This window comes from Hippoglossus hippoglossus, chromosome 10, assembly GCF_009819705.1.
Source record: "Hippoglossus hippoglossus isolate fHipHip1 chromosome 10, fHipHip1.pri, whole genome shotgun sequence".
Classification (NCBI taxonomy): domain Eukaryota; kingdom Metazoa; phylum Chordata; class Actinopteri; order Pleuronectiformes; family Pleuronectidae; genus Hippoglossus; species Hippoglossus hippoglossus.
Genome location: NC_047160.1, coordinates 11,208,488 through 11,222,433, shown reverse-complemented (window position 1 = coordinate 11,222,433; position 13,946 = coordinate 11,208,488). Strand labels below are relative to the sequence as shown.

Here is a 13,946-nt window from a genome sequence, read left to right as displayed (position 1 = left end):
CTAAGTCATGGGGCAGGACTGCGTCCTTTAAGCACTTCCTGTCTGAGATTATCTGCCTGGCTGCTTTAGTTTAAGGTAAACAGCATAAACATTTTCAGATGTACACCCTTCACAAATGTGCCGTATGGGTCAGATGGATGTGTGGACCAGGAGGGGACAAAGAGGCAGCTGTTGTACTTTCACATGTGGTTTGCTGTTAAAAAGAGAAGTTGTGTGAAAGCTGCAGGGGGGCAGACGAAAAGATGTAAACACTTCATTAAAAAGGAATTCGCTGTGAAGTAACAACAGAGCCAGCAGCACCGCTCAGAGGAGGTCAGACTGCAGGTGAACGTCTCTTCAAAAAAAAAAAAAACGGTGCAACATTCCCTGAAGTTTTATTTGAATCACAACAACATGTTTTTCAAAGCAGAATAACTGCAGGGACAAAGGAGAAAGATAGAAGCAGTAACGGTGACAAGAAGAACATAAACCGTACTGTAGTTATTTTTCAAGGTGTACACGTGGTACACTGACTGTGTTTAAGGGAAGTCCAATATTCTGACCTTATTCTGAATAGGACATTATTCCGATTCTGATGTTTACATGAGTTGCTAATAGAATATTTCGTTCATATTCCAGAGCGTAGTCTGACTCTGACTCATGTCAACATTTCATCCCTCTATTTGTTTACGCTCAAACCCAGAGAACAGGTTACTGTTTGTAAGTTGCTGGCTGCAGGAGATGTCATAAACCCTGCCTCCCCTATGTTAGTGGATGGGACATGAGCCAATCTAAAAAGTCAGAGTACAGATTTTTCTCAAAGTGGTTCCTGTTATTTTAGGTAGTTCTTATCACTGTGATGTTTATTTAATTGTTCAAGGTTTCCAGTAGGTTTGGTTTTAATTCGTTATTTGATGCTGTACACAACAAGGTGAAAAGTCATGATTGACAGCTGAGCTTGACTTGTGATTGGTCGACCGGGACCTTGCTACCATGGCTCCATCCCCCGATCGCTACAGACTCTGGCTCACTCTGGATACATTTGAGCTTCTTTTCTGGATAGTGGAAGGAAGTGGAGACGCGTCCTTCATCTTTAAATACTGTGATTTAGGCATAATGCAACTAAGTCTTAATCTGAATATTGCTTATTATTGGGTCAAGGTAATCTGTTTGTATTCAGAAAGTTTCTTAATCGGATTAATAACAGAATATTGGTGTCCATGTAAACGTGTCTACTGACATTCTGCAGCCACTGACCAGAGCAATAGACGACACTAATAACTGCGACCACACTGTGAAAACTTGGAACACAGATAAACTGTGATCTGCGTGAGTGCGTTTACTCACCGCTAGGTTTGGTGCAGGCTCCCAACAGGTTCACTACATTCAGATGATTTCCAATGTGAATCAATATCTTCAACTCTGACATCAAGGCCTTGTGCTCGCTGGCTGTGGATCCATCTGAAACACGTGCACACACAGTCAAATATTCTGCATTAAATATATCTCATTGTTTACTTTTTACATGTGTTTTTATGATGACACATCGAGTCGTACGCTCCACATACTGCACTGCATGTGCATATATCAGAGCTGTTTACTCTGATCAAGATCATCTTCACGTCGGTGCAGCAGCGGCTTCTCCGGCGGTTTTTCATAATACACAGTTTGAACAGCACGAAGACAAATCTCACCCTTCAGCATCTTGACAGCCACTGTGTCCAAACTGTTGCTCTTGCTGATGCCGTGGATTGATGCTTCAATTACTTTCCCGAAAGCTCCGTGGCCTAAAACTTTTCCTATGTCAGGAAAAAGAACATCAAAAATATATATTCAATGCAGGCTTGCTTTTTTTGGGTCTCACTGGAAAACACAAATGGCTGCAACGGTTGCAAAATGTAAATGCATCTGGAATCCATATACACAAGGGACAGGAATTATAACCTGAATTGCAGCAAAACGTGTTCCCATAAGTCGGAGTTGTGGAACAGATGCTTTTCCTCAGGGCATTTAAAAAAAAGCTGTGCTGGGAATGAGCACATATTTAACATTAGCACTTTACTTGGCAGCACTTTGCCATGCTGGATGCGATCCAGCCTCATGCCATTAAGGATTCTGGAAATGGAAAAGTAATTTGGTTTCATCAATCTATTCGCTCTCCTCCACGCCCTGATATTTCTTCACACACACGCCTCCTCCCTCCCTCTCTTTATCCAACCATCCTTCAATCCATCCCCTCAATTTCTCCCACTCGCCCCCGTCGCTCACCCAGTCGCAGTCGGTCTCTGGAGATCTCCCACTGCGAGGAATCGTATGGCAGGTATTCACACTGCTCGTCCAGAGGCACCTCCCCCGGGTCCATGATGATGGACAGATAGCCCGTCTTTATGTCTGCAGGGTTGACCTGCATTACACAGAGAGAGGGAATAGAGTGAGAGTGATGGTGATGACAGGTGATGACTGTTGGGCTGAACTGGGAGTGAGCCGGAAATAATTTATAAGTAGGTGGATGCATGGCACAAAAATAAAATCATGAATGTGAGCAAGGAAAGAAGAAAAGGTCAGATGGGCAAAGGAAATGTAGAAGTAGACACTAAAAGAAAGAGATGCTGTGAGCCAGAGGAGAATCTCTAAATTAATTTGATGATGATGCCACCCAGTGAATTTTTTGACAAGTGGGGAAAAATAAAAAGTCATTTGAGCCTCATTATGGGCTCCGTGTTGTTGTTGGAGCTGATCGCTGTGACAGCGACTAATTGGGCTCATTCCCAGAAGATATCAGGAGCCCTCTCTTCACAGTAAATCACACACCCTCTTCTCTCCGACATCAAACAGGTTGTGTTCAAACGCTGACAGACGGGTTGTGGGCCAGAGGTTAAAGTGTCGCCATCATAGTCTGACAGTTTTTCTCACAAACATAAAAAGACAAGCACAGAAAGCACAAGTGGCCTTTTTCTGACCCGTTTCACGTTGCAGAAAATGACGATGAGCAAGGCCCAGAAGAAAACAGCGATGACTCCGGTTCCGATGAGGATCACGATCTCCACGTTGGCCTTGTCACTGGAACCTTGACACAGAAAAAATAACTTAAGTCATTTATAAAAGCAAAATAATAATAATAACAGAAACCATTGTGTGGAATCTTTCTGTAGGAGCTATCAGGATTTGTCAGTTTTGGGCTAATTTTGGATTTGATTTTTAAATACCTGGGGTCCTGTATCAGAAACCATGCTCTCTCTTTTATCATATCACTCATTACCGACTGTAGGGGGTGCTGTATCACAAACTATTGCTGCAGTTTTTTTCTCGCAGATGAAATCTTTAGGTTACATCAATATGATAAAAAGACCTTTATTGGGCTTTCTTTGTGAAACCACATCCAGCGAACCTCTTTAATTATCTACTCTGCATGGGAAATGGCAGCAGTGGATGACTTTGATTTCGGGGTGGAGGGACGTCCACGGCAGGAGCACAGAAGCACAAAGGTTACAGCTCCAGTGAAACGTCTGGTGAGAGGTGAATTCCAGACCTGTGCTCTGTGTGTGTGTGTGTGTGTGTGTGTGTGAGAGAAGTCGTGCGACTGGGGTTTTAAGCCTGAGTGCACTTGAAAAACATGTGAGCGGTGGAGGCATGTGAGCAGATTCAGGTGTTTCTGTCTCTGTATATTTACGTGTCTGAGTGTCCTTCTGTCTGTGTGAAGACCAGTTAGGGAGGACATTATGGAAATGTAGAGTCCCTACTTTCAAACACAAAGGGTTAAGATGCTGAGGTCAGGCGTTTAGTTGTGATGAGTGGGTGTTAGGGTATAGGGGCAAGTGTCAACAAAGATAGAAGTGCAAGCAGTGCATGTGTGTGTGTGTGTGTGTGTGTGTGTGTGTGTGTGTGTGTGTGTGTGTGTGTGTGTGTGTGTGTGTTTGGTTGTCTCACCGATGACCTTGATGGCGGCTGATGAGTGGACACATCCACGCTGGTTGCAGGCTGTGCAGGTGTAAAGCCCGGCGTCCTCCTCTCGCACCCGCTGGATACTCAGAGTGCGGTTTGCATCCTGCAGCTGGATCCCTGCGAGGAGGCACGGGATGATTAGTAGCACACACACACACATGGACACACAACACACACACACACACACACAACACACAGCAAACTTCAATGCGCTGTGACTGGCTGCCACCCCTTTTACCTTTCACATCATAAATTCAGCAAGATTTTCAGCGCCGTTTCTAAAATTCTTGTCACACCTCTGGACGTCACGACAGTTCTCATTTATAATCCCCCCCGTCCCACTCGTCATTCCACACGTCCTAAAGCAACAGCTGTCACTCACACCCATACTGACCACCTCTCCTCCCCCACTCACCCCCTCCTCGGCTCCTTCAGATGTTAAGAGGAGTCGCACACAGAGAAAGCTAATGAGCCGTATCCATCGGCCTGCAGGGATTTTATGTGTGTGTGTGTGTGTGTGTGTGTGTGTGTGTGTGTGTGAACATCTGCAGCAAACACAGCCGCACATGTATTCATGTCACTGGTTCTGCATGACATGTTGTATCAACAGTAAGAATGTGTGGGTGAGTTAGTGGGTGGTTGTGTATCTATGTTTGTGTGTGTGTGTGTGTGCTTCTCATTCTATCTTTGTGGGGACCATTTTGATTGAAGACCTTTACAGAGTGAGGACATTTTCAAAAAGCAGTTTGAGGGTTAAGTCTTAGTTAGAATTAGATTACGGCTCGGGTTAGGATAACGGCTGGGGAGTATTAAGTTATCCTAATGACTCCTCCTGCCTTGTCGTCTGACTGGGCAGTTGAAATGCACTGGCCATCGTACATCAGTCAATAGCTTTCCATCCCCATATCACATACACACCAAATCATATCTCTGACTCTCAGGCTCAGGTCGCTCAGGTTGGATCTGGGGAGTGAGTTGTTCAAGTTTGTGATTTCAGTCCAATCTCTGACTTGTATTTGTGTATTTGAACTGCAGCCGTGATTATTATGCCAATGGGTGTCCTGACTAAGGTAGGAGTACAAGAGAGAGAGAGAGAGTGTGTGTGTGTGTGTGTGTGTGTGTGTGTGTGTGTGTGTGTGTGTGTGTGTGTGTGTGTATTGATTGCCATTTATCATGATGGAATTATAACAAAAAAGAAATATGGCAACGTCCAAAACCTGTCGGTATCTTAATTTGAAGCGTTTATTGTTTTATTAAACATCTGTTCTTCAATCTGATAACTGGGAACTGACCTGAACACAAAAACCCGATGGGTGGATACGAGTTCTGCTAAATCAAGAACCCGAGGGCCAAACTTTAAGATCAGCATGTGTGCGTGTGTGTGTGTGTGTGTGTGTGTGTGTGTGTGTGTGTGTGTGCGCCTGCTGGGTTGGCAGGTGGGCGGCTGCACTGTTGTGTAAACGCATGTGTCACCTGTGTAGGTGTATTCACGAACCTGACATTTGGTGGAGAGGCTGGTTGTCCTTGAACCAGGAGAGGCGGGGCAGGGGTCTGCCCTCTGCGTCGCACTCCATCCGCAGGGACTCGGTCACGTTCACCGTCTGGTTGGTGAGGCTGCGCTTGTACCGAGGGGCCTCCAGGGCTACAGTGAGAGGAAGGGGCCAAAAAGACAGAGATGGAGCAGGGGGAGGGAAGAGGGACATCAACTCACTGACTCGTATGTATGTGATATTTACAGATGGACCTCGCAGGACTGATGAAAGAGCAAGAGTCACAAAATCCATTTAAAATCTACATCTACGCTTCAGGCACTGATGTGAGCTTTTAAAACACAACATGAATGAAAAATGGATTGTGTTGTGCGTTTTGACCCTACAGCCTCTCAGCCCTGTTTTCTGCTATTCCATATTGAGGCTGCGCAAACACTAGGTGGTCTCTCTCTCCATTATGTGTGGACATGGGTTTGGGGCTGCGTGGGCACTTCTCTTGTGACTGAGTGTATTTTAGAGCCGACAACATTTCAGCCTCAGCTCCTCTGTGAGACTTTTGAGCTTTTCTCTATAATTAGCTGCTGTCAGAGTGACTGTTCTCCATGTGTGTGTCTGTGTCTGGGGCGTTCGTCTCTTTTATCTCTAACCTTTGACAGAGATGTATCTGAAGAGGCACTGTTTCTCCCCGCTGCGCCGGCTCTGAGCCTCGCACACATAATGACCCTCATCTGGCAGCTGCACGGAGGGGATGGTGAAGTCCAGGACCCAGCTGTTGGAGGGCTCCTGGAAGGAGAGCTGGCCGTCAAGTGTGTCGGCATAGAGATACACGCTCCTGCAGTCCAGCTCCTGGGGCTTGCCCTGCTCGTCCTGCAGGGCCTGGGGGTCGAGGCGGTACCACTGCAGCTGCTCGTAGGTGTAATTGTCAGCGCTGCAGCACAGGGACACTTTCTCCTGCTCCAGGGGGTTCTCTGAGGGCTGGATGTCCATGCTGAAGCCCTCGGGGATGGCTTTGAACATAGAGAGAAGGGCAGGTGAAACAGTTAGGTAAACTTACAACTAAGAGCATGTGCACTGGACATTCATGGCAGGTATTTCCTAAAGTGTTGCTTCAACACCTCCCCCTACATCAGCGGGTGCTAGCCATGCAGGTACTAAGGGTTTCCTATTCTCACCTTGAGATCTCTCCCTGCAATCTAATGGAATAAAAAGCATATGAAATATTTGTTTGTGGTGCTCAGAGCAGTGGAAAATGGCATTTAAAAATCTCAACACGACAATGGCACACATTAGATTTAAATTGGTGGGTTAGATCCTGGACAGGTCACCAGTGTATCACAGGGCCGACATACAGAGACAACCATTCACACCTACGGTCAATTTAGAGTCTCCAATCAACCTAAACTCAATCTGGTACCCAGAGAAAACCAATACATGCACAGGGAGAACATGCAAACAACACCCGAACCAGGAATCCCCTTAACACACGCCTGATTTTATTCATCAAGATCCATGAATCTTTCTTTGCTGAAAAATGCCCCATTTTACAATGTTAAAGCAACTGAAAAAACATTCCTGCATCTCCACCTCTGATCAGGATTGAACCGAAAAACAAATGGACGGGGGTGAAAACATAACCTCCTTGGCAGAGGAAACAATAATTACATTGCAGAGTCCCTGTTACTCTGGGTAACCTGCACACCAACCTCACTGTGAGCCATTATTTCTTTAGCGGGGGCAGAGATGCCAACTACCGCAGCCCCAACAACATTAATCACAGTGATTTTCATGTTTTTTCTGATACTGAAGTATATTAACCTTCAAAGTTCAAAACTCTGCTGTTGGAGAGATTTAATTTTTTTCATGAATATAGACTAAATAAAAAAACCTTCTAGTTCTAGTTTTACCTGGAGCAGTGGTAGAGGGTTTTTTTAGCTCGGGCTGCAGCATCTGGGCTTATTCAATAATCAATACATGTCCTATTGGGGAAACTACAAGTAATGTTGGGTCTGAATATGTTTGAATCTAATTTTCTAATGCTGTGAGCTCCAGGAATTCACCTCCATTGTATTGTGGGTGTAGGCAGATATTTCAGACCCTAGACATATAAATGCATTAGAGGGGGCTTTGAGGGAGCCCCGGCACACTCACTGGTCACATAGAAGTAGATCAGCCGCTCGTCCTTGCCGACTCTGTTCTCGGCAGAGCACTTGTACATGACGGAGACGCTGGCGTTGCGGATCTGAAGCCTGCTCACTATCTGCGGGGTGACAGAGGGTGGATGAGATTTTAATTCATCTGGAAGGAACACGCATGTTTAAAAAAGGAAGAACGGTCGGCTGTCGTGTAATTCTTTGTAAGCTGACACGGAAAATATATTTTGTGCTGACGAGAAGCGAACTCATTCAGGTGTGACTGAAAAAACATCAGGGCTTGTGTGTGTGTGTGTGTGTGTGTGTGTATATGTGTGTGTGTGTGTGTATGTCCTCATGTGGTAATTTGGCAGGCATGTGTATTGCACGTGTGTCTGGGTGTGTTTAGAACCAGTCCCCACAGGAAGTCTGCAGAGGAAGACTGTTCTAAATATTTCTACTGTGGAAATGGCTCTTGATTGACAAATTTTGTTATGGAGCTCAGAATTTGGGACGCTTACATAAAAACATCACAGTTCACGGATGAGTCCACTTACATAAAATATATTTTTATCCAGATTGTGCCCTGATCACATTCTGTCATTCTTTTACAGAAATGCACATCCTACGATCATACATTCATATTCTGATATTATTAATGTTTGAATACTCAAATAAAAAGTAACAGAGACAATCAAATGGCCGCGATGAACCTTTTCTCGCCCATCCACCACTTCCACGGACGTTTCAATAGCCTCGATTTCATTCATTGCGTTTTCCGAGTTAATGTCCTGCCAGTTCTGACAGTCGGCGATCCCGTCACTCCGGCCCTTCCTGTCTCGTCGGACCCTGGAGAGATAGGGAAACGGAGACACACTCGTGACATGTCCCCTCATCGACATGCACAGCAGAGAGCGGGCAGAGGGGGAGAATTCAGAAGCACATCACACCAGACATCCTGGGGTTTTATGAGAAAACAATTTTTCCGCCACTCTCTGAATTGCATTTCACAACCCTGCATCAGCTCACGACCCAAAGCCAAGGCAATTATGCTGTGCCCTGGCAACTAATGGAAAAAACTACAGTATCAACTGTTATTATGAAGATCCTCAGTGGGAGCATCACAGCAGAGCTAATGAAACATGAAATGAAATGTTGTTTCACATTTTTCTCCTAAAGGCATAGCTCAGGTCTATTGGGAGGCCAGGGTCAGTTTCATTTACTCGCTTCATAGTTTACAAGCCGTAGGTATTATCCATAAATAACTCAAATTCATTAACCATATAAATGAAAATTGAATGTCAGAAAAATTGAATGTCAGAAACTATGTTTGATAAAAATGTATTTAACATTTGACCTAGTTTATTTGATTTAGTTTAGCTTAAGTCCCATCCACTAACACGGAGGAACTGGGGTTCATGACTTAAACTGCAGCCAGCCACCAGGGGGCAATCAACTGGTTTCATTTTTGGGGAGCTGTAATGCTATCCACCTTTGGACCAGATGATGCTTTAGCCAATATCATCTGTAGTCATATCTGTCTCTGAGCTTCCAAGTGTGACCCTAGAGTCTGTAAATGTGATGTTTTAAAACTTTTCTCAACAAAGAGTTCCGTATATTAATCAGTGTAAAAGCAAAATGAGTGGGAGGAAGTGAAGACGGTTCGTCCATCTTGATATGCAGCCTATGTGTGGTGCATTAAACAGGCTGCTGTTCACCCCAGACGGATTTGTTTGAAAGTCCTTCACTACATGTTTGACCATCAAATAAAAAAAGACTTTGATTCTCATGCACTAGAAAAGGTCAACACAGCCGAGCATCAGTCAGCGCCCACGAAATGTCATATGAGATGTACCGAGCACAGACAGATCACGAACTGGAAAGGAGCCGGAGTTGAGCCCAGCCTGACGCTGCTGTGTGTTTCAGTGTGTACCGTCTATGAGGACAGGGCGGGCGCTGTGGTGATGTTTGCCCATATGGAAAGGTCAAGGAAACAACAATAACTTAAGAAATTTAGCCTTTTGAAGGAAGATGGAGGAGGCAGGTGAATATTCGAAGGATATTCACAGTGCCGGTAGACAATGGCCACAACACTAGACCTTAAAGAAAATAACTGAAATCTATTTTATATTGCTCGTCGAGATAATCCATTATATCATCTTGTGGGATTCAGCAGTGATGGAAAAAGGGGAGTGAAAAAGCCAGGGGGCTTTTGTGGGTGTGTGTATGTGTGTGAGAGAGAGAGAGAGCACCTTATTTGTATGTATGTCAGAGAGTGGCAGATCAAACCGGCACATTATTACTTTATGTGCAACAGGTTCGACATCGATTTACTTCTCCACCTTTCTCTTCATCTTTGCTTTTTTTCATCCACCTCCACTTCTCTTTCTCCACCAGCTCTATCTTCCACATCCCTTCCCTTTCGTCTCCACTGAGCCACTAATTTCATGCTGACGACTTCTTGTTATTTGGTTCTCACATAACGCTTCACACACTGCATCCCACTCGATCAAACCTTACCTGCTCCCATGTTGGTTATAAAAAGTTTCCTAATAGAAAGAAATCTGTCCTGAGTTTTGAGTGTGAGAGAAGTTGTTCTTACAGTCGGCTTCGGGTGCTGTTGAGAACACATGGGCCCCAGGCCCTCCACTGCCAGCTGATGTTGGGAGCTGGGAGACCATAGGCGGTGCATGTCAGAGTCTGGCTGCTGCCACTCGGGTACGGACTGGACGGCTCTGCCACCTCTTTCTCATGGATCTGTGGGGGCACTAGGGAAGAGGAGATGCATTTAATTCCTCCATGTGATATTTAGGGTCATTGACCTGTCCCAGTGTACAGTATGTTGACACAGACCAGAACAGGACAACAACCTCCACAAGTTATCAGTCCCGTTACTTCCACTCATAGGTCTGAGGCTACATCCATACAAATAAGTTTCAAAATGAAAAATCCAGATGAGTGAAGTAGCTCTTTATCAGAAGTAAACTAACACACCTGAAAATGCAAATCACATGACCATTTGCAGTTGGTTGCTTATTTGCAGAAAACACTACAAACGAGAAACAGCAATGGTAGAAAGCAAGTGCGAGGATTTATTTTCTCAGAACAATGATAAGGCAAATCTCTTATGCACAATACATCAGCTAGTGGTTGAGTCATGACTGATCTGACCCAGTCAGGGAGCAAATGCAAGTGACTGCATCATCAAACTAAAACGGGCAGGCACCGTTTCCACTACATTACATTTCATTTAGCTGACGCTTTTATCCAAAGCGACTTACAATAGGTGCTTTCAACCATGAGGGTACAAACCCAGAACAGCAAGAATCAAGTAAGTACAATTTGTATCAAAAAAGCCAAACTACAAGTGCTTCAGTTAAGTACAACTAAACTTCATTTTATTTTATTTTATATAATATAAACACCAGAGCTGATGGTGGTTTTTTAAACATCATCTTCTTAACCAAGGTGCAGTCAGAAGAGATGTGTCTTTAGCCTGCGGCAGAAGATGTGTCGACTTTCTGCTGCCCTGATGTCAATGGGGAGCTCGTTCCACCATTTAGGAGCCAGGACAGCAAAAGTTTAAAATGCTGCAAAACGTTTAAAATGCTGCATAATACTGTGTGGACACCAGGTGTGAATGTAACAACAATGATGCATTTTGAAAATACAACATATTAGTGTGGATGTAGCCTGAATGTCTGAAAACTATAATGACTACTGCACAAGAGAACAACAGATTAAACCAACATGCTTGTGCATATTTTGACCAAATACCTGAAATGTCTGCAAAACAGTTTTTTACATTGACTACTAAGTGGGAACAACAGTAAAATCAACAGGGCCCATTACAATTGAATCTGTCACCATCAATCTTTTCTCTATCTTTTGTTTACTGAAGCTTTTTTCCTGACAAAAAAAGATTCCAAACCTCACAACAGAACATCAGGATGATACCTTTATGTTTAAAGTCAAGCACTTACCACAACACCTTCATTACTGTGTTTGTAACAACTCCAAAATATGTGCCTTGCCCTGAACTGTTTTGTGACAGGAAAGTTATTTGTTGCACAATTACTGCACACAGAACAAATGGCGTGAGTCAGACTGACACACTAGTTACCGTTGACGACAAGCGTGATGTTGAGCCTCCTCTCCAGCGCAGCAGCGGGATTTTTCAGCACCACCATATAGATCCCGGAATCCTCCTGACAAACTTCTTTAATCTCCAAAGCATGGTTCAGGTGAATCCTCATCCTCTTCATCTTAAACTCTGGGCGATGGTTCATCAGCTTTCCATCTTTATACCTGGACACACACACACACACACACTCCTGCTGAGGTGCTTTGCCCTGAATTAAAATGGAAACCTCAGCTATGGGAGGCCTAATTATGCTTTTTGAATTGGCCCATAACATTTAATGGATTCACCAGACGGACTTATCTTACCATTGTGTTTCAGGCGTTGGGTAGGCAGACACGTTGACTTGTAATTTGAATGACTTCTGGCCGGCGGTTACTTCCACCACGGGGCCACTCCTGTAGTCGAGGTCAATAAATGGCCTTTCTGGAGGAAGATACATTCACATGTTTTATGAAGTCGGTATTGCTTCAAGTCTGAATATCAAAGCTTAACACTCCACTGAAAACCTATTATGTATAAACTTTCTACATTTGCAAAGGGTGGTGACTCAGGGTAAGGCACTAAAACAAGTATTTGTCCAAAACGTGAATAGAAATATCCAGAAAGATTATTTTTCTTCATACAAATGAAAAGTTAAAGCAAAGCCCACTGCTCAATTCACTGCTCTGAAGGTAGTAGTAGTAGTTGTTACGTAGACTAATGGTAACAAAGACTGTTACTCTGTGTTATTGTTAAACCGAATTTAAGTATTCACCAGTAATTGTTCAGCAAGTAACACAGGTCTTCTTTAATACGTTTTTCACCATGCTAGCTCTGTAGGGTGGCAGTGTTGGCCTGGGGAATAGACTGTATATAAAGATGGACGTCATGACTGGGTCCCGAAAGTGAAGATAAAGCATTTCAATCACCCCCTGGTGGCTGGCTGCAGTTTCGGTCTGACCTCCTCCATGTTAGAGGATTGGACATGGACCAAAGAAAAAAAGTCTTCAAATACATTTTGCGAAGAGGGCTTCTGTCATTTTAGGTAGTCCTTATCACGCATATGTTCATTTTTCTGGTAAACGATTTGATTTGAGACTGACTGCTCGAGTGACGGTATTGGCAGGACCTCACTACTGTTGCTCCATAACCCGGGTCACTACTGCACAGACTGGCTCCAGATGCACAAGATGGCTGTGTTCGTATACATGGGATATTTGAGCTTCATTTCGGGATAGTGGGAGGAAGTGAGACGCATCTCTGGTCAATGTCACCACATTACATTGAAATTGAAGATATCCAGGAAGCTCAAACGACTCATGAAGACTAAAGTAATATTTTTGTTTGCTCTTTGTGTTTAGTTCTATAATGAACAAAAGTATACATGAAAAACATCATAAGCATTATACCTACTTAATGTTAGCATGTTAGCATATTGTAACCTTTAAGCATTTAGGTCAAAGCCCTGCTGTACCGTCTCACTGGCTAATATCTATTTACTGATACCCATGGCTAATATGACATTTGGGCCTACAGGCTGATGTGAAATAAAGGGCCAGGTGGTAAATGTGCACGCTTCAGAGCCAGTTCTTACCGTGAACAATGACCTGAGTTTGTTGGTTTTGAGATCCGCCCATGCTGGTGGCGTTGCAGATGTACGGGCCGGTGTCTGTGACATTCACGCTGTGGATGGTCAGGATGCTGACAACCTCTGTGGCCTGAGACAGAGCTTCACGATAGGGCTTCGGGTCCACCCAACTGTTTTTCTGGCGAGAAGAAAGAGACTCTGAAACGTAGGTTTTCGTTAACTTCAGACAAACGACCTTGGCTGCTACGTACCTGTTTGCCGGGGTACGACCACTCAATGTTCACCCCTGTGTCGAACTCCACCATTGCTGTGCAGTTCAGGGTGAGGGCCTCCCCCACTATCAGCTTCACTGGGTCCTCAGGAAACAGCTTGACATCATAAATCTCAGTTCCTGTCCGGGGGTGAGAAAAAGAAAAAAGGGTGAGGGAGAAACAGAGGGGCAGAGGGAGGAGGACAGTGAGAGAGGTCATGGCGACATCGTCAGCAGTTTTTCCTTCCTCGCTCGACCAGAGGAAATGACTTTCCTTTGGACCACAGGAGCCATCCCACCATAAAAAAAAGTCGTCTGTCACAAGCTCAGACTGTTTCCATTCATGTGGCATGCTGTATATTAGTGAGCGAAATTAAAGTGGAATACAGCAAAGCCTCAAGTTAAGAGAGAAAAGCTAAGAGCTAACAAAGCAGAGCCAAGGTGT

The 13,946-nt window shown here is 44.3% G+C and overlaps 1 protein-coding gene across 1 annotated transcript in view; it reads right to left on the bottom strand.

Annotated features, from left to right (window-relative positions):
• Positions 1-13,946, bottom strand: part of flt4 (fms related receptor tyrosine kinase 4) — a 44,966-nt gene that overhangs the window by 9,062 nt on the left and 21,958 nt on the right. The window contains exons 6-19 of the mRNA XM_034597166.1: positions 13,503-13,642; positions 13,258-13,429; positions 11,990-12,107; positions 11,664-11,848; positions 10,143-10,308; positions 8,254-8,389; positions 7,560-7,668; positions 6,059-6,418; positions 5,417-5,563; positions 3,907-4,038; positions 2,940-3,046; positions 2,248-2,383; positions 1,674-1,778; positions 1,327-1,440 (exon numbers count right to left, since the gene is read on the bottom strand). Coding sequence (XP_034453057.1) covers positions 1,327-1,440; positions 1,674-1,778; positions 2,248-2,383; positions 2,940-3,046; positions 3,907-4,038; positions 5,417-5,563; positions 6,059-6,418; positions 7,560-7,668; positions 8,254-8,389; positions 10,143-10,308; positions 11,664-11,848; positions 11,990-12,107; positions 13,258-13,429; positions 13,503-13,642 — 2,127 coding nt within the window. The remainder of the gene's footprint in view (positions 1-1,326; positions 1,441-1,673; positions 1,779-2,247; positions 2,384-2,939; positions 3,047-3,906; positions 4,039-5,416; positions 5,564-6,058; positions 6,419-7,559; positions 7,669-8,253; positions 8,390-10,142; positions 10,309-11,663; positions 11,849-11,989; positions 12,108-13,257; positions 13,430-13,502; positions 13,643-13,946) is intronic.